The sequence below is a fragment of the Notolepis coatsorum genome, assembly GCF_963971535.1.
Source record: "Notolepis coatsorum genome assembly, chromosome: 16".
Lineage (NCBI taxonomy): Eukaryota > Metazoa > Chordata > Actinopteri > Aulopiformes > Paralepididae > Notolepis > Notolepis coatsorum.
The window spans coordinates 8,091,935-8,112,355 of record NC_140180.1 but is presented as its reverse complement, the minus strand read 5'-3'; the positions used below and the strand labels follow the sequence as shown (position 1 = coordinate 8,112,355).

Below are 20,421 nucleotides of genomic sequence, written 5' to 3'. Positions count from 1 at the left end.
CCCCATGCTGCTATATCCCCAAGGGGATCAATAAAGGCTTATCTTAGATGGTATGATGGATAGTATTGGATGGTAGTAGATAATGAGTCATTAGTCTATTTATCGCACATCCTAAATGTTGTTCCTCTGGTTGTCTGTCTTGTTCCTCTGGTTGGGTGTCTCGGGTGTGTCTTGTTCCTCTGGTTGGGTGTCTCGGGTGTGTCTTGTTCCTCTGGTTGGGTGTCTCAGCTGTGTCTTGTTGCTCTGGTTGGGTGTCTCAGGTGTGTCTTGTTCCTCTGGTTGGGTGTCTTGTTCCTCTGGTTGGGTGTCTCAGGTGTGTCTTGTTGCTCTGGTTGGGTGTCTCGGGTGTGTCTTGTTCATCTGGTTGGGTGTCTCAGGTGTGTCTTGTTGCTCTGGTTGGGTGTCTCGGGTGTGTCTTGTTCCTCTGGTTGGGTGTCTCAGGTGTGTCTTGTTGCTCTGGTTGGGTGTCTCAGGTGTGTCTTGTTCCTCTGGTTGGGTGTCTTGTTCCTCTGGTTGGGTGTCTCAGGTGTGTCTTGTTCCTCTGGTTGGGTGTCTCAGCTGTGTCTTGTTCCTCTGGTTGGGTGTCTTGTTCCTCTGGTTGGGTGTCTCAGGTGTGTCTTGTTCCTCTGGTTGGGTGTCTCAGGTGTGTTTTGTTCCTCTGGTTGGGTGTCTCAGGTGTGTCTTGTTCCTCTGGTTGGGTGTCTCAGCTGTGTCTTGTTCCTCTGGTTGGGTGTCTCAGCTGTGTCTTGTTCCTCTGGTTGGGTGTCTCAGCTGTGTCTTGTTCCTCTGGTTGGGTGTCTCAGCTGTGTCTTGTTCCTCTGGTTGGGTGTCTCAGCTGTGTCTTGTTCCTCTGGTTGGGTGTCTCAGCTGTGTCTTGTTCCTCTGGTTGGGTGTCTCAGCTGTGTCTTGTTCCTCTGGTTGGGTGTCTCAGGTGTGTCTTGTTCCTCTGGTTGGGTGTCTCAGCTGTGTCTTGTTCCTCTGGTTGGGTGTCTCAGCTGTGTCTTGTTCCTCTGGTTGGGTGTCTCAGGTGTGTCTTGTTCCTCTGGTTGGGTGTCTCAGCTGTGTCTTGTTCCTCTGGTTGGGTGTCTCACTGTCTCAGCTGTGTCTTGTTCCTCTGGTTGGGTGTCTCAGGTGTGTCTTGTTGCTCTGGTTGGGTGTCTCAGGTGTGTCCTGTTCCTCTGGTTGGGTGTCTCAGCTGTGTCTTGTTCCTCTGGTTGGGTGTCTCAGGTGTGTCTTGTTCCTCTGGTTGGGTGTCTCACTGTCTCGGGTGTGTCCTGTTCCTCTGGTTGGGTGTCTCAGGTGTGTCCTGTTCCTCTGGTTGGGTGTCTCAGGTGTGTCCTGTTCCTCTGGTTGGGTGTCTCAGGTGTGTCCTGTTCCTCTGGTTGGGTGTCTCAGGTGTGTCTTGTTCCTCTGGTTGGGTGTCTCACTGTCTCAGGTGTGTCTTGTTTCTCTGGTTGGGTGTCTCACTGTCTCAGGTGTGTCCTGTTCCTCTGGTTGGGTGTGTCTCAGCCAGGGAACAAAATTCACTTTTTGACTTACCAGCCATTTGGCTGGTAGATTTTAAAAACTACCAGCCAGGCAGATTTTTTTTTACCAGCCAAAAATTATAAATAGCTTTTTCCTGAGTTTACTATAATATACTCCTGTCCTGAGTCCTGACTAGTGACTTCATCGTCTTTCCAAACGCACGCACACACACAGAGAAAGGGAGAGTGCCCCCCCCCCATTTCCCTTTCCCCAGTACACACTGTCTGCTGTTCTCTATGGCTCTGCCTCTGATCAGGATTAGCTTGTTAGCTTACGCTAACATTGTAGTGATTGTAATGGTACAACATAAACGTTAATTTCGAGCGATGTGGGCATAAAGGAATGGCGACGATGCAAAACATGTTAGATGCATTTGAAAAAAAACACCACAGACTTATTTCGGGTCAAAAAATAGGCGCACTGCTGTGTAGCCCTGCTCGGCTTTAATGCGAGCAGAAACACGGACTGGGGCGGATATGACTCGCGGAGTTGCCACGGGGGTTTTTCAAAATAAGAGTATCGATATGAACTGAACGTTGCTAGCTGCCGGAGCCATAGATATTATGACTGGAGCTGCGCTTGGGGCGGAAATGAGACCCGCCACGGATTTTCAAAATAAGAGTATCGATATGAACTATTTTGTTACACGCCAGGCGGGCAGACCTCTGATTGTTAGTCGCCAAACCTTAAATCTGCCCGCCATTGGCGATTGGCGGGTACTTATTTTGTTCCCTGGTCTCAGCTGTTGCTTGTTGCTCTGGTTGGGTGTGTCTTGTTCCTCTGGTTGGGTGTCTCAGGTGTGTCTTGTTGCTCTGGTTGGGTGTGTCTCAGCTGTGTCTTGTTGCTCTGGTTGGGTGTCTCAGGTGTGTCCTGGCTCGGATGGGAAGCTCCACTCCAATCTGCTGTGTGGCGTGAATGTGACGGAGCAGCCGAGAGGGACTCTACCAGACCTGGAGAGCACCGAGGAGGCCATCAGGCTGCTGACCACCGGGAGGCGCCACCACCACCACCCCTTCTTCCTCGCCGTGGGCTTCCACAAGCCCCACATCCCCTTCAGGATACCCCAGGTAATACAGCAGGTACCAGGATACCCCAGGTAATATAGCAGGCACCCAAATACCTCAGGTAATATAGCAGGCACCCAAATACCTCAGGTAATGTAGCAGGCACCCAAATACCTCAGGTAATATAGCAGGTTGTTATGACCCTGGCTCAGAGGGAAGCAACATACTGTAAGGGGGACACAGACACCAACGGTCAAGTTTAAACCAAAAGGTTATATTTATTACAATAACTAGCACAAACAAAAGGTTAATGTGGTGGAAGGGAGGGAGACACTGCTCCTACAGTGTCTTCCAGCAGCAGTGTGGCAGCGTGTGTGGGGCGGGGGAGGGCCTTTTGAGCCCAGACAGGCAGCTTCCCAATTAGCAGCTGATTGCTGCAACACAGGAGACAGTGGCAAACAGCCTGGCACGTAACATCCCCACCCTTAACATGGTTGCCCAGGAGGCAACCACCACAAACATAGCATCTGAAACAATCATTAATACAACATCCAACTATACAAAATATTGTGACCCACGAATCTGGAACTACCGTGAGTCACTACCACAAAGCGACAATGGGTCGGCCCCTGTCGAACATGACCATCAATGTTGTCGAACGCTCCCCACACGAGAACATTCAACAATGTTGTTTAATACAAACGACACTTCCCCGACTCTTGGGCAAATAAGCCCCCCCCAAAATGTATCCTGCTGGACCCAGATGGAGTGGATCTGGTGGGAACATCCCATCTTTCTTCACCACCACCTGTTCTACTGAGGCGCCAGGCCTAAAAGTCAATCCACCCATGAACAGATCATCCCAAAACAAAAACTTTATTTGAACAGGCCGCTCCACCGATACGACCTGTCAAAAAGAGGCATCAAACTGGAATCAGCATGAGAGCTAAGCTCACTGCTCCCCGGACAGAAAACAGGAAAACAAAATAAACCACGGCTCCCTGGCACCGCCACAGAGTCCGCCTCCCCCACTCCTGGCATCACCCGTTCAGGAGATAGTAATTCATGCCTCTCCAGGGTGGGATGTACCGCTTCAGGCATGTCAACACCACCGCTGGAACACAGTAATACGTTATCCACAGAAACAGCCATGACATTCTCACCATTGAAAATGGCGGCACAAAAACCAACGTCATGACTCAAAATGGTGGCACACACATCAACTACGTCACGATCAAAATGGTTTCCTCTCATTAGACTAGGTTGTGAAGGCTGCTCCTGCTGTACAGGACACAGGCAACTAGGTTAACTAGCATACCTAGCATACCCAGTGCCTGGCAGAGAGTCAGTGGGGTCACGTGAATCAACATCAGAATTATCAACTGACATACTGGGATCATCACTGCTGACAAGTGACACATCATGAACGTTAGAGCTACTGTAGGAAGGCTGGCAGCCTAATTCCGGCCTTGTAGCCTCTTTAACCAGAATGGTGCCACATGAAATATCAGAAACGATGCCACACGAAGTAGCAACATTCCTCAAAGCATCCTCCTCATTCTCCTCCTCCAACTCGCCTGTGGCCTCAGCCACCGTACAGGCTGGGAAGACCTCGAGATACTGCTCCGCCAGATCATCTCCTGCCACCTGAGTATCCGGCACGCATGTCGCCTCCGGTTCCACCACCGGGCCTGACACTGTTAGGCCTGACACTAGGGCACAATCAAGAAAAACATTATGCAGAGGTACATCCATAGTGCGCATTCCAAAATTCTCAACAACAACTCCTGCACCTGCAACAGCTTCCTGGGCTACCTCGCGCTCTCTCTCAATAGCTGCCATCTCTCGGCCGGCACGTAAAATGTGACGTGCCAGCTCATCAGGGACCTCAGAAACTACAGGGATGGGAATTACAACTGGAGTAGCCAGCACTTTGCCACCAGCCAAATCATTCCCTAGAATGAAGGACACCCCTTTTATGGGGATGTGAGAACATACCCCCACAACAACATTGCCAGACACCAAGGGAGAGTTGAGTGTGACCCCATGCAAGGGTGCATCCACAAAGCCTCCTCCAAAGCCTTGAACAATGGCACCGGAATGCAATGAAGACCTTTCTGAAAATGGCAAAATCCCATCCAGAATGAGGGACTGAAAAGCTCCTGCTTTGACTCTAGTGCATCAGACAGGGAAACAAATCCATCCATCATAAATGTTGAGGAGCCCTCTAGCTCTTTGTCCGCACCTTTGATACTCCCCCCATCACCCTCTAACGTCGGCATAGGTGTTCTGCTTACGGTTTCTACCAGAGCCACAGTTTTGAAATGTTTCTGTTCAAGCACAGGGCACCCAGCAACGATATGACCAGCCTCCTTACAGTAGAAACATATAACCCCCTCTGGGAATGCACTAGCAGAACCACCATGCCTAGGAGATGAAGTAAACTGACCAGTAGACACATGTTTTGGGAAACGGCCCCCCTGAAAAGGACGCCTACCCCTGGACTCAACACGGTATTCCTCTACAAAGACGGATTTGTGTGTCAACACAAACTCATCAGCCAAGACAGCAGCGTCGCCTATCTTCAATACCTTACGCTCGTTTAGATGAGTGGAAACGGTATCAGGAACACAGTTCTTGAATTCCTCTAGGAGAATCAACTGTCTAAGCTGCTCTTTTGACTCTGCCTTCTGAGAGGTGCACCACCTATCAAACGGGTTCTCCTTCTCCTTTCCAAATTCAACATACGTTTGGCCCTCCGACCTGCGATAGCCTCTAAAACGCTGACGATAGGCCTCTGGGACTAACTCATAAGCCCTCAATATGGAAGCTTTAACAAGCTCATAGTCAGCACTTTGTTCAAGGGACAGAAGTATACGCCTCTTGCGCCTTACCAACGAGGACACACTGCAGCAGCAGCGCCCAGGCCGTACTAGGCCACTTCAACGTGGTTGCCACCCGTTCAAAATGGGGAAAGTACCTATCCACATCCTTCTCCAAAAAAGGAGGCACCATTCTAATATTTTAGCTGACATCAAAAGCGGAACGCGACTCCGAATGCACATAACCCGCCTGCAAGTCAGCATGCTTAAATGCAAGCTCCTTCAGCGCACGTTCATGCTCCAGCAACATTTGTTTCTCCTTAAGCTCATGCTCTTGTTGCTCCAGCAACATTTGTCTCTCCTTAAGCTCACGCTCTTGTTGTAGCTGTTGTTCCTTAAGCTCATGCTCTTGTTGTAGCTGTTGTTCCTTAAGCTCACGCTCTTGTAGCTGTTGTTCCTTAAGCTCACGCTCTTGTTGTAGCTGTTTTTCCTTAAATGCTAACTCTCTAAGCCTCCAATCAATGGCAACACCTTCCGCCACACCAGAGTTGTGGAGACACCTCAGACAAAAGAGGCTCCTCCAACTTCGCCACAAGCACACGCTCCTCAATTAGTACAGCCCTCAAAGTATCTAAGGCAGATGTTTTTAAACGTTTCTCACTGGCAGTAAGCTCAATATCATAGTGCACAGCAAGCTTCAGAAGTTGCTCTTTGGTAAACCTCTCCAACAGCTCATCAGACGGGTCACCAATAAAATCCTCTACGGTAGCCATCCTTACTGTACCAGTCACCACAAACTACACACTTTACAGTTTGGTACCAAGAGTTGCCAGAGCTCTCAACCACCCTAGTATACACATAATTATTTGAAGAACCACAAAGAACCACAAAGAACCACAAATAACCACGAAGAACCCCTGAAGCACCCCTGAAGCACCGCCGAAGCACAGCAAATGGCAAACCATACAAGAGAATCAACGCCCTTCAGTAACACAAACCAAGTGAGGCAAAACCCCCTGTGTTACACTAAAAAAATAACAAACAAATTCAAACAGGTGCCCCTTATAATCTGATATGACTACACATAGCTTCTAAAATCTACACTGCAGTCAATGAAGGACTGCTAGGCCCACCACATGTCTAAACTAATACAAAAAAACGTACATCAGGCCCTAACACACTAACTATATTTTCTGGCACCCTAACCTACCTATACTGAAAGCTAAAGCACTGTAGACCTAACCCTCTTCAACCACACCTGCTACCAGCCAAAGATCATATTGACCACAAACCCGTCAAGTATATGGTATGGTACAAGACAAGTAGATGGTACTAATCCCTTCAATGACTGCCCCAGGGTTAAGTGGTACACAGGAAGCTACAAACAGCCAGAAAATAATGAAACTACCTACACATGTGGTGTCCACTAAACTAAATATTTTAACAGCAAGTAGTCAAAATCTAATTATAAAGTAAGGGCATACTCACCTGTTTGAAGACCGGCTCAACACCTGATCACTAACCAAACTATAGCACCAAGACACACCATTCAAGATAAAAAAAGTTTTTTTTTTTGCCAAAGGCAATTGCCTAACCTAACAAGTCTAGGGGTATATGTTTTCCAAATTCAATCCCGGACGAGCGCCCAATATGTTACGACCCTGGCTCAGAGGGAAGCAACATAAGGGGGACACAGACACCAACGGTCAAGTTTAAACCAAAAGGTTATATTTATTACAATAACTAGCACAAACAAAAGGTTAATGTGGTGGAAGGGAGGGAGACACTGCTCCTACAGTGTCTTCCAGCAGCAGTGTGGCAGCATGTGTGGGGCGGGGGACGGCCTTTTGAGTCCAGACAGGCAGCTTCCCAATTAGCAGCTGATTGCTGCAACACAGGAGACGGTGGCAAACAGCCTGGTACATAACACAGGTACCCAAATACCTCAGGTAATATAGCAGGGACCCAAATACCTCAGGTAATATAGCAGGCACCCAAATACCTCAGGTAATATAGCAGGCACCCAAATACCTCAGGTAATATAGCAGGTACCCAAATACCTCAGGTAATATAGCAGGTACCCAAATACCTCAGGTAATATAGCAGGCACCCAAATACCTCAGGTAATATAGCAGGCACCCAAATACCTCAGGTAATATAGCAGGCACCCAAATACCTCGGGTAATATAGCAGGTACCCAAATACCTCAGGTAATATAGCAGGCACCCAAATACCTCAGGTAATATAGCAGGCACCCAAATACCTCGGGTAATATAGCAGGCACCCAAATACCTCGGGTAATATAGCAGGCACCCAAATACCTCAGGTACCAGGATATTCAGGTCATACCTCAGGTAACGGAATACCTCAGGTAACACTAAAAGTTCTTTTAACAAACAAACGTGCAACATTTGGCATTTTGGCCTAAAATTGTATTACGCAAACATGTTACTTTGTTACAGTTGAGACCTAGCTAACTACCTAAAAGTTACTTGAGTTAACCTAGCTAACCACCTAAAAGTTAGTTGAGTTTTTTATTTTTTATTTTTATCTTTCTTCCCCTCCTTTTTTCCCGATTTTTTTTTCTCCCATCCCACCCTTCCTGGTTGTTGCGTACTTTCCCCTACTGTTGGTCCGGGAGACCGGAGACTGTCACATGCTTTCCTCCGACGCATGTGCAGCCTGGGGCAGGCCAACCTGGCCGCGCAGGTTCTCACCGGGGAGAGTGTAGCGTGTGGGAGGCCACACTATCTCTCCTTAGTTCCAACCCTTGCTGAGCAGGCGCCCCGACCGAACTGTAGGGGTCGCTGTCCACAATGCCCAGGACCCACCCTTCAGCTTTCCCACCCCCTGATACAGCCAATTGTATCAGTGTGAGAGGCCAGCCAAGCTGATAGCAACGCCGGAAGCTGGATTCGAACAGGCGAATCCAGTGTCTCCCGGTGTTGGTGACAAACGTAATCTCCGTGCGCCACCTGCCCCCCCCCCCCCCAAGTTAGTTGAGTTAACCTAGCTAACCACCTAAAAGTTAGTTGAGTTAACCTAGCTAACCACCTAAAAGTTAGTTGAGTTAACCTAGCTAACCACCTAAAAGTTACTTGAGTTAACCTAGCTAACTACCTAAACGTTGGTTGAGTTAACCTAGCTAACTACCTAAAAGTTAGTTAAGTTAACCTAGCTAACCACCTAAAAGTTAGTTGAGTTAACCTAGCTAACCACCTAAAAGTTACTTGAGTTAACCTAGCTAACCACCTAAAAGTTAGTTGAGTTAACCTAGCTAACCACCTAAAAGTTACTTGAGTTAACCTAGCTAACCACCTAAAAGTTAGTTGATGTAACCTAGCTAACCACCTAAAAGTTACTTGAGTTAACCTAGCTAACCACCTAAAAGTTAGTTGAGTTAACCTAGCTAACCACCTAAAAGTTAGTTGAGTTAACCTAGCTAACCACCTAAAAGTTACTTGATTTAACCTAGCTAACTACCTAAAAGTTACTTGAGTTAACCTAGCTAACCACCTAAAAGTTAGTTGAGTTAACCTAGCTAACCACCTAAAAGTTACTTGAGTTAACCTAGCTAACTACCTAAAAGTTGGTTGAGTTAACCCAGCTAACCACCTAAAAGTTAGTTGAGTTAACCTAGCTACAGTAACCACCTAAAAGTTAGTTGAGTTAACCTAGCTAACCACCTAAAAGTTACTTGATTTAACCTAGCTAACTACCTAAAAGTTAGTTGAGTTAACCTAGCTAACCACCTACAAGTTAGTGTGTGTGTGTGTGTAACAGGAGTACCTGAGCCTGTACCCTCTAGACCAGATGGTTCTAGCTCCAGACCCCAGCGTTCCTGAGCACCTGCCCCCTGTAGCGTACAACCCCTGGATGGATCTGAGGAGGAGAGACGACGTCCAAGCACTGAACATCTCCTTCCCCTACGGACCAATCCCAGAGGACTTCCAGGTAGGATGAACTTAGGGGTCAGAGACGTTTATATCCTCATTTAAAATCCTGTGGAACTCCAGGCAGGGTAGCTACATGGTAGTATCAGGCTAACTAGATAAACCTGTTGCTAACAAGCTAACGCTAGCTGCTAGGGATTGGCATCGATATTAGAATATTCTAATAGTCATTCGATTATAATTTTTTTTAATACGTTTGTGAATATCGTTTTGTCTCAAATATATTTTCCATTGTTTTTACCGGCAACTACACTTGTGTAGTGTATTGAGAGAAGGGGACCTTATTAACTGTTACACCGCTGAACGGCATGTCGAGTACAGCTCACTAGGTAGCCGGGTAGGGATGGGTACCTTTCACATTTGAACCGGTACCTGTGAATAGATACCGGTACCCAACGGTACCTTTTTTCTGTACTTTAGTCTCAAGACATTTTATTTACCTACCTCAGTCGTGAAAAAAAATACAAACTTCAAATAACTACAATTTCGACAGTTTTCGGCTTGCCATTGCTCCGACTGCTTTGTTGTTGAATCAAGTCAAATCCTAGGTAAGCATATATTGTGTGTATGAACGTTGACAAAAAAAAGAAAAAAAAAAGGTAATTTTTTTTCTTTTTTTTTTGTATCTCACTTGATTCGATACTCGGTAGTACCAACGTGTTTCTGTTCGGTACCTCAAAAGTACCGAATTCGGTACCCATCCCTAGCCGGGTAGCGTAACCGTCTGTTAACGGCCGGGAGAACAGAAAAGAAAAATGAAGAGAGACTGGAGAATTTACATGGTAGCAAAGTTTTGTACGTTTGCCACGTTGTTTCACTACGTCGTTCACACATTTCAAGCATCAGTGATGTAACGTTCAGAATTACCATACTTTTCGGACTATAAGCCGCGGCTTTTCCCCCATTTTTCGACCCTGCGGCTTATATAACGGTGCGGCTTATATGTGGACACAACCCGAAAATCGAAATATTGCTTTTTTTACTGCATTGAAATGTTATTTATCTGTTCCCTTATTTGCTAAACTTAATACAATATATATATATATATATATATATATATATATATTGTAAATGAGTTAATTCTTGTTATTTGTCCGACAGTATTGTGTCCCAATGGGAGTCATTCTCTGTAGAGGTGGGAACTTAAAGCTCAATATAAGAACGGCCATGCACCACCACCCACAGAATCGAGAAAGAGCAATCAATCTGTCAATCCTTTCCGTGTCCGGGCCGGGTGAGATTTCCCGTGTTGAGTCAAATTAAGCCGCAGGCTCCACTCCTTACATATGGTAATTAAACATTAAAACGCATGCGGTTTATAGTCCAGTGCGGCTTATATATGTACACATCATTCAATTTAGCTGCTGCGGCTTAGTTAGGCGCGGCTTATAGTGCGAAAAGTACGGTAATGCTTTTGTCCCGGATTTCCCATTAGTATTTGGATAGTTCCCAGTGACTATGGAATAGTACTTTTGTGAGGCCCACTCTACAGTGGACATAAGTTTATCAAACCACAACTTTCCACATCCTTCATATTTCCATGCTTACAGGGGGGATACATGTGTAACAACTGGCAACAATGTTTTGATACTGTATGGTCATTGTGTATAAGTCGGAATACCCCACAAGGTCTCGCTCTTTCTCTCTCTCGCTGCATATTCTCTCTCATAATTGATGCGTCTATATTCTAGCCACATATCCTTTGTCATAATTGATGTCTATATTCTAGCTACACCTCCTTTGTCATAATCGACATCTCTATATTTTAGCTACACATCCTTTGTCATAATTGATGGGTCTATATTCTAGATACACACCCTTTGTCATAATTGATGGGTCTATATTCTAGATACACATCCTTTGTCATAATTGATGGGTCTATATTCTAGATACACACCCTTTGTCATAATTGATGGGTCTATATTCTAGATACACACCCTTTGTCATAATTGATGGTTATATATTCTTGATGCACACCCTTTGTCATAATTGATGGGTCTATATTTTAGCTACACATCCTTTGTCATAATTGATGTCTATATTCTAGCCACACATCCTTTGTCATAATGGACGTCTCTTATCTCCTAGCCACACATCCTTTGTCATAATGGACGTCTCTTATCTTCCAGCTGCGTATCCTTTGTAGGGCTGGGCGATATGACTATATTATATAAATATCGGGTACAGTTCATTAACGATACACTTTTTAAACGTATCGTGGATATCGTGATGTTTTGCCCAAGAGGATTGTGTCGCGTCAAACTGGTCCACACGTTCAAACACGACCTGCACAACGACGCCCCCACACACACACACGCCACTGCATCAAAGTTACTAATTATGATTAACAAAGGCATTCGTTTTGTGGCATTAACGTTATATAGTTACACGTTCAATAACATCAGCGTCCGAGGACGACTTTGATAGATAGCAAGCATTACTCGTTCATATCTCAGCCCGTGCTGAGTTGTGCCCATTCTGCGGTCTGTTAATAAAGTTTTCAATCGGACCGATGTATGGAAAGGCTTTTATTATAACATTCGTTGCAGTAAAATCATTATGCCTCGTTTAGTCGTCCTGCGGAGCGCTGGTAATCTACTCATCGGCCGCGGGGAGCTAACGATAGTAGCTTTGTTGTTAGCCTCGTCAAAATCAATGGTGGACATTCCGGAAGTAAAAAACGAATACGCGCTTGCCGATTGGTGCAAGCGGTGTGACGTAATTGGCAGAATCGACTGTCAATCAAAATTATTCTGTTGGTCTGAATGAATGAATGAATGAGAACTTTATTAACAGATTGCAGAATGGGTACAATACAGTACAGCTCAATACAACAACAGTGGACTGGAGGATGAAGACCAGAAAAAGACTTTTTGACTTTTTTACATAAGGGACCTCCATTTTCAATTCATCAAAACATTTAGAGACATACAAATATACAGTAGTTTCATAAAAATGCTAAAATGCTATTGATTGATTGATTGATTGAAAACTTTATTAACATATTGCAGAATGGGTACAGTACAGCTCAATACATACAATTGTTAAGGGGATGCGGACCAGAGAGACTTTCGTCTTGTTTACATCAGGGTCCCCCATTTTCAATTCATCATATTTCATATCTAAATCATATAATATCTCATTGCTAAATATATGCAATATATAATCTAATAATCCAATAATCTAAATCTAATATATAATATAAAAATGCTAAATGCATGGGTATTTTTGTCTTTAATGTTAGCTTGCAAACTCAAATACTGTCTTGGTAAGCCTCATAATGAATTGTTTGGGGGGAAAAAGAAAAACATTGTGATGTGTATCGTGTATCGCCGAAAGGTCAGAAAATATCGTGATATCATAACGCCCAGCCCTAATCCTTTGTCATAATGGACGTCTCTTATCTTCCAGCTACGTATCCGCCAGCATTACTTTGCAGCAGTGTCCTATGTGGACGCTCTGATTGGCCGACTGCTCAGCACTCTGGACCAACAGGGCCTCTCTGACTCCACCATGGTGGTGTTTGCATCGGACCACGGTTAGAGCACGCACACACACACACGCACACGCACACGCACACGCACACACACACGCGCACACACACGCACACACCATCAGGGTTTCTCCTGGCTCAGAATCCAGAGGAGGTGGTACCTCCGTTTTAGCACCATGTGTGTGTCTTCTCCTGATCCTTGCTCCGCCCAGTTGTTAAAATAGAGTAAAGATGTATGAAATGATCTTCAATCCAATAAATGATCACTTCATACAAATATTCATGGTGCCAACGATAGCCTTATATATTGGTAAATGGCCTAAATAGAATAGGGCCACCTTTTTTATATTTTTTTTATCCACTTTCTCTCATCCCAATTTAGCCGTGCCAATTCTCCCCTCCCCTGTCTTGAACGTTGCTCGCATATGCCCCCCACTGACCGGTTGTAGGGAGGATAGAAGCCTTGCATCACATGTCCCCTCCGATACATGTGGAGGCAGCCTGTCGCATCTTTTCACCTGCCAGCGCGGACTCTCAGTGGCCAGGTGTAACGTGTGGGAGGCTCACACTACCTCCGCCATTTTTTATGTCTCTGCTGTGCAGGCGTCCCCCAACCGACCTGTAGGAGTCGCTGTCCACAACGTCCAGATTACCACCCCATCGACTTCCACCCGCTAACTCTGCCAATTGAGTTAGTATGACGGCCGGCCCAAGCCGGAGTCGAACCCGGTGTCTCATGCGTTGGTGACGAGCGCAATGTCCGCTGCGCCACCCAGCCGCCTATAGGGCCACCTTTTTTTAACCTACATGATGATTTGTAGTTTTTACCTTTTTTTCTTTTTGGATAAAAGAGTCTGCTAAATTACTACATTGTAAATCATTTCTATACGTTAATTATTACCTTTTATATGACTAGTGCTCTAATGCGTCTAGCGCTCCTACTGTTGAGCTGACCTGTTCTAACACATTTCATTGTACCATTGACTTTAAAAGAAACTTGAAACTCTGTCTCTCTGCGTGTCTCTCTCTCTCTCTCTCTCTCAGGTTGGTCTCTAGGTGAACACGGTGAATGGGCTAAATATTCTAACTTTGATGTAGCAACTCGTGTCCCTTTGATCTTCTACGTCCCTGGAGTCACCACACATCCTCATTCGCCCAAAGAAGATGGAACCTTCCCCTTTCAGGATGTCTTTAGCCAATCGAAGCACAACTTTAAGAGTAAGACCCTCCCACAGTTCCTAAGATGAAAAGAAATGGATGGTTCACTGTGAGGGACTGGAAAGGTTCTTCTGATCTAGATAACCGTACAACGGAAAGAGGTTTGGCCTCCACAGTGCAAATGTAACACTAATATACAATGCACAGGTGATTTAAACTCGTTATAAAATATATAAATGAGTACTACTGAGTATAGTGCTAATCAGATGTATGTACAGAGTTGTAGTATTAATATGTACAGTGATACAGGTATAAAGACACTATGGTAGTAAGTAGGGATGTCCGATATTATCGGCCGATATTGGCATTAAAATGTGACATAGCGGAGATTGTGCTCGTCACCAATGCAAGAGGCTGCGCTCTCGACTCCCGGAGTCAGCATTGACGTCATACTAACTCGTTTGGCTGAGTTAGGGGGAGGGAAGTCGTGGGTGGTAATCTGGCGTTGTGGACAGCTACAGGTCAGGTCTGGGCGCCTGCTCAGCGAAAGGCAGGAAATGGTGAAGGCAGCGTGACCTCCCACGCGTTACGCTTCACCAATGAGAGTCCTCGCCGCCAGGTGAAAAAAGAGCCACTGGCTGTCTCCACATGTGTCGGAGGAAGCATGTGGTGGACTTCAGGGTTCCCTTGTACCGACCAGTAGGAGGAACATGGTAGGGGAGGGGGGAATTGGCATGACGACTAAATTGGGATGGGGAGAAAAATTGAAAAATCAGGCGGAGAAAAAGAGGATTAAAAAAAGAAAATGTGATATCGGAAATGATCGGTATCTTGTTTTAAAAAATTTCAATTTCAATTTCAAAACATTTATTTAACCTTTATTTACCCAGGCAAGTAAGAACAAATTCTGATTTTATTTATTGTCAAAAGTATGCATAATGTTGTGTTAATTCCACGACCAGATAAATTTTTCGCACATCCAAAAACGGGGAAAAATATCCCAGTCAAAGGACTGATTACGTGTAATTCGTCCAATCTGGTGTATTTGTTAAAATGTCCTTGTAATTTTTCTTATGTGGGCAAAACAACGAGAGCCTTTAAATCAAGAATAAGTGAACACAAATGTGCTGTGAAAAATTCAGATGTCAAGTCGTCGGTAGCTAGACATTTCTCTAAGTGTAAACATACCGTCAACGATCTCAAATATATGGGACTAGAGTTAGTACTCAGGCCAGCACGAGGTGGAGACAGACACAAGCTGCTGTTGCAACGTGAATGTTATTATATCCACCTGTTCAATTGCATCGAACCTAGAGGAATGAATGAAGAGAACGTGTTAACCTGTTTCCTTTAACCTCCTTACTCCTACATTGTTATTTCTGGTCTGATTAAAGTTGTTGTTTGTTGCCAAACTAGAGGCATGCTTCACAAAGATGCCCAATGGACAATTTGAAACTAATTAACTAATTACGTAAAGTGGCTCAATCAGCCCTATAAATTAATGGGCATGTTATATGTTATCAAGTTTCTGGTAATTTTGTTTTGTATTGTATTGTTTATAATATAGATTGGTGTTAGATATAGATATATCTATATATATGTATAAATTATGATTGGACTCTATTTTGATAGGTCATTCATTTGGTCATATTGCACAGGCACACCTGTGTTGTGATGTCATTTCCTGCCGTGTCAATTACCTGCCAGGTGTATTTAACCATCACCTTGAATGTATTTCCAGTGCTAGCCATACCACTGAAGAAGGACATTGTCTGAAACATGTCTGCTTTTTATTCAGGCTGCCATTAAAAAAACATTGAACCTGGGGAGCTCCAGTAGCTCACCGCGTACCTCGAACGCTATTTCGGCGTCGGGGACAACCGTGCGCGTCACGGATCTGGGGTACACGAGTTCGACTCCCAGACTCGCCGTATTTTCTCAGTGTCTTTCCCCCCATCTATACCCCATTCAACCTGTATCTGTCGGTCATACTTGACCAGAAAAAGCGATAAACGCGAAAAGAACCAGCTGACTGGTCAAAGTAAAAAAAATAAAAAAAAACATTGAACCTGTGAGTGCTGGTCCGGCTACCCTGCTTTGATATACTGAACTTTATGGGATTACAGCACCCAGTGTGAGAACTTGTGAGCGCGGTCTAACTTGACTATAACGACAAGAGATATGTAATGTTAATTACCTGAACTATTCCGTTTTTGGGGGGGGGGGGGGGGGGGGGGGGGGGAGACCCTGCATGTATCGGTTGATATCGGTATTGGAAATTAAGAGTTGGACAATATCGGTATCGGTAAAAAAGCCAATATCGAACATCCCTAGTAGTAAGTCATACTTGCCAACAGCTAGTAAGAGATATGTATAGATATATATGTAAAACAGTTATACAGGTACAGTATGTACAGATGGATGTGGATATATATGGTATATACAGCATTATTGTACATGCTATCATACAGTTATATGCAGAACCTGACGGCGAGGAAGGATGTAGATGATGATAAGGTGTGGGCCCGAGTACAGAGCCTTGGGGAACACCTCATGTGACTGGATGTGACAGAGGAGGGCTTGTGTAGTGACATTGTGATCCGTTGGTGAGGTACAGTAGGACCAAGCCGTCTGAGCGCGGTGTCTCCGACACCGAAGTCTTGGAGGAGTCCGTTGAGAAAGATGTTGTGGCTCACGGTACTGAAGGCTGCTCTCGGGTCAAGGAGGATAAGGATGTTCAGGGCTCCGGTGTCGGCAGAGGTGAGGAGGTCATCCAGTACTTTGAGGAGAGCGGTTTCAGTGCCGTAAAGTTGTCAAGAACCGCACTGCAGGGGTTCAAATAGGTTAATGGAGAGCAGGTGGGTTTGGAGTTGTGTTGGGCGGCGAGGCATTCCCGGGGTTTCTGAGGGGACGGGGAGATTGAAGATTGGCTGGTAGTGGAGGAGGCAGGATGGATCAGGAACAGGTGTGCTGAGGGTTCGGTGACGGCGGCAGTTTTGAAGGTGGAGAGGCAGACGATTCCATGGGTCAATGAGTTGGTAGAGGTTGGTGGGGTAGGGCCGGGGCAGAGGATGTGAAGGCATGTCCTCGGTAGGGCGTAGAGGTACGGGAGACATGTCTTCAACAGGGAAGTTGGGAGGGGGTTGGGGCGGAGGACAGGAAGGCATGTCTTCAGTAGGGGAGGGAGTAGAGGACAGGGAGACGAGAAGCCTTGTGCTGCTGAAGTGTCAGTGAAGCGGACATGGTGTCTGTGAGTACTTCCTTGTTGTTGGCACATCACTAGGACGTCCCCTTTCATGAAGTCACCGCGGGTCAGTTGAGCATTTTGAATGGCTGATGACCATGAGTGTGTTTGTATGGACACGAGAGTATAGAGACGGACGAGGGTTTATGACGAGGCCAGCAGACCCCCCCCCCCCCCCCCTTCCCCCTCCTTTCGAAAAAGCCGTAATTCATTCATTCAATTCTGTAATTCATCCATGCTTTGCCTATTGGCAATAATATATTAACCATTCTCCTTAAATCAATTACATTTTTGTCCTCATTCTCCTTAAATCAATTACATTATTTGTCCTCATTCTCCTCCATACTTACCTCTCTCTCTCTCTCTCTCTTTGTCTCTAGCTGCCAGAGTGATCAGGAACGTGGTGGAGTTGGTAGACGTATTCCCCACGGTGTCCTACATGGCAGGTCTCGGAGCCCCTGAACCCTGCGATGATGTCTCCTTCAAGGTTCTGTCCGTCTGAATAACTGACCGTCTGTCTGAATAACAGTCTGAATAACTGCCTGTCTGTCTGAATAACTGCCTGTCTGTCTGAATAACAGTCGGTCTGTCTGAATAACTGCCTGTCTGTCTGAAATAACAGGCTGAATAACTGCCTGTCTGTCTGAATAACTGCCTGTCTGTCTGAATAACTGCCTGTCTGTCTGAAATAACAGTCTGAATAACTGCCTGTCTGTCTGAAATAACAGTCTGAATAACTGCCTGTCTGTCTGAATAACAGTCTGAAATAACTGCCTGTCTGTCTGAATAACAGTCTGAATAACTGCCTGTCTGTCTGAAATAACGGTCTGAATAACTGCCTGTCTGTCTGAAATAACAGTCTGAATAACTGCCTGTCTGTCTGAATAACTGCCTGTCTGTCTGAATAACTGCCTGTCTGTCTGAATAACAGTCTGTCTGTCTGAATAACTGCCTGTCTGTAGTCTGAATAACTGCCTGTCTGTCTGGTCTGTGTCCTGATGTGATCTTCAGGGTGTAACATCTTGTACGTTTCCTACAGGAGGAGTTGTGTTCGGATGGAGACAACCTGGCCTATACCTTCATGAGGAGGGAGAGAGGAGAGGATGAAGAGGCCGTTTCCTTCAGCCAGTACCCCCGTCCTGGAGACTCCCCACAGGTTAGAAGAACCTCTACCCTATAGAACCTGCAGGTTAGAACCTCTACCCTATAGGACCTGCAGGTTAGAACCTCTACCCTATAGAACCTGCATGTTAGAACCTCCTCCCTATAGGGAGGTGTAGTCTGACGTCACTTTGGACCACCCGCGAGGTATAGGGATTTATAATTGGGAAAATGGATTATCGGCTATTGTAACAATTCTGCCTCATGAACATTGAAAAGCTTTCCATCTGTGCACAAAATGAGTTCCCTTCTATCACTAACATTATTGTTTAAGCATTTTTGGTTGAAATAAAATTCGGCGATTTTTTTTTTATCATTAATTGCGAATATTTTCATCTTGAGCTATAGATTGTGGATGAATACGCACAGAAAGGTACACCATGCAAATGTTCATGCTTTATTTGTTTTAAACGAGACGATTTAAAATTGGGCAATCGGAAATTACATTGCGTTTTCAAGATGGTGGACTGGCCGGAAACGGCAATGATGTAACCACTACACCTCCCTATAGACTCCCCACAGGTTAGAACCTCTACCCTGGAGATACCCTGCAGGTTGTCTCTATAGTAAAGTATGGGGGGGGGTTGTCTGTCTCTCCAGGTGACCTCTGACCTTCCTGACCTGCAAGACATCAAGGTCATGGGTTACTCCCTCAGAACCTGGGACTACAGGTACACCCTGTGGCTGGGCTTCGACCCCACAACCTACCAGGTACGTGTGTGTGACCTTGGATGTCTGGGCCAAGCTGCAACATCATTTTCCTTAACTCATTGACTGCCACGCTGTTTTCCCATCTCTACTCCCTGGCGCCAGCGTTTCAGACCGTTTTAACGATGCTTGTAGAGCCATCGTACATTCTATATCAGGGGTGTCAAACTCATTTTCACAGAGGGCCACATCAGCATTATGGTTGCCCTCAAAGGGCCAAAGACCGTATAAATGTTAATGTAATGTAAAATAAATGTAGCTACACATTTACATATTGTTAAACATGGTGTTTCTGTATTTATTACTTATTCAAGTTATACATATTGCATATTAATTTGCATAAATGTAAAAATATATGTTAGCTTATGTTATTTTAACAAATAATTTTAGTTTATCAGAACCCCATATTACTCCACCAATCAATGATCAAACCATTCAAGTAAATAACAAAGAAGAATATCATCAAATACAAGCTATGACATTAAGTTTGTTCAAAACCTTTTTGTCACAGTCAAGAGGGGCAGAACTAACAACTGTGAGCTGCAAAGAACACGTGGGACAGATGTAGCAGATGTTACAAAAACAAATGGCTGCACACAACCTTGCAGAGGCCATACATCCAACTAATGGAAGATAGTTTAATTAACTTTAATTAACAGATTGCAGAATGGGTACAGTACAGCTCAATACACACAATTGTTAAGGGGATGCAGACCAGAGAAAGACTTTCGACTTGTTTACATCAGGGTCCCCCATTTTCAATTCGTAATGAAAATTGCTATTATGTGTCTGCATGAACACACAACTGTAACTGTACTCAAAAATAACAAAATAAGGGTTGTCTCAGTTCACAACTATATTGGTCAAGTTTTGGGTGGGACTTGTTTGCGTCCCTACAGCTTCTTATTCAATTGAGCGAGATGCTCGGTTATGTCACACAGCCAGTTTGCATCTGACAGTTCAGACAATATTTCTTCAACCCTTTGTTACCTATTCCGCCTGGATCTTTTTTGTATTTTGGGCTGTAAAATTGTCAAAGAATGTCTGAGGAGTAAGTGCTTTTGGCTTTTTTCCTTTGTTACCTCAGATGTTCAACATACATGTATGTGTAAGAATGTGTAATAACTAAGGCTGTCAAAGTTAAAGCTTTATTAACGCATTAACCCACAATTATTTTAACACTGCTATTTTTTAACCCAGTTTTTACCTGAGCTCTTGGGGGGCCACATCAAATGACGTGGCGGGCCGGATTTGGCCCGCGGGCCGTGAGTTTGACACCTATGTTCTATATTATAGCTATGGAGACATACTATGGCTCATTTGAAAGGCAATATTTATACTCTTAACAGGG

General features: G+C 45.0%; 1 protein-coding gene across 2 annotated transcripts in view; it reads left to right on the top strand.

Annotated features, from left to right (window-relative positions):
• ids (iduronate 2-sulfatase) overlaps positions 1 to 20,421 on the top strand; it is a 70,429-nt gene that overhangs the window by 31,752 nt on the left and 18,256 nt on the right. For both annotated transcript variants that reach the window (XR_014620610.1, XM_084331219.1), the window contains exons 5-11: positions 2,391 to 2,594; positions 9,137 to 9,307; positions 12,718 to 12,844; positions 13,844 to 14,017; positions 17,582 to 17,688; positions 18,241 to 18,357; positions 18,963 to 19,073. Coding sequence is in view for 1 of the 2 variants with exons in the window: in XM_084331219.1 (XP_084187345.1) it covers positions 2,391 to 2,594; positions 9,137 to 9,307; positions 12,718 to 12,844; positions 13,844 to 14,017; positions 17,582 to 17,688; positions 18,241 to 18,357; positions 18,963 to 19,073 (1,011 nt within the window). In the remaining variant the exon portion in view is untranslated. The remainder of the gene's footprint in view (positions 1 to 2,390; positions 2,595 to 9,136; positions 9,308 to 12,717; positions 12,845 to 13,843; positions 14,018 to 17,581; positions 17,689 to 18,240; positions 18,358 to 18,962; positions 19,074 to 20,421) is intronic.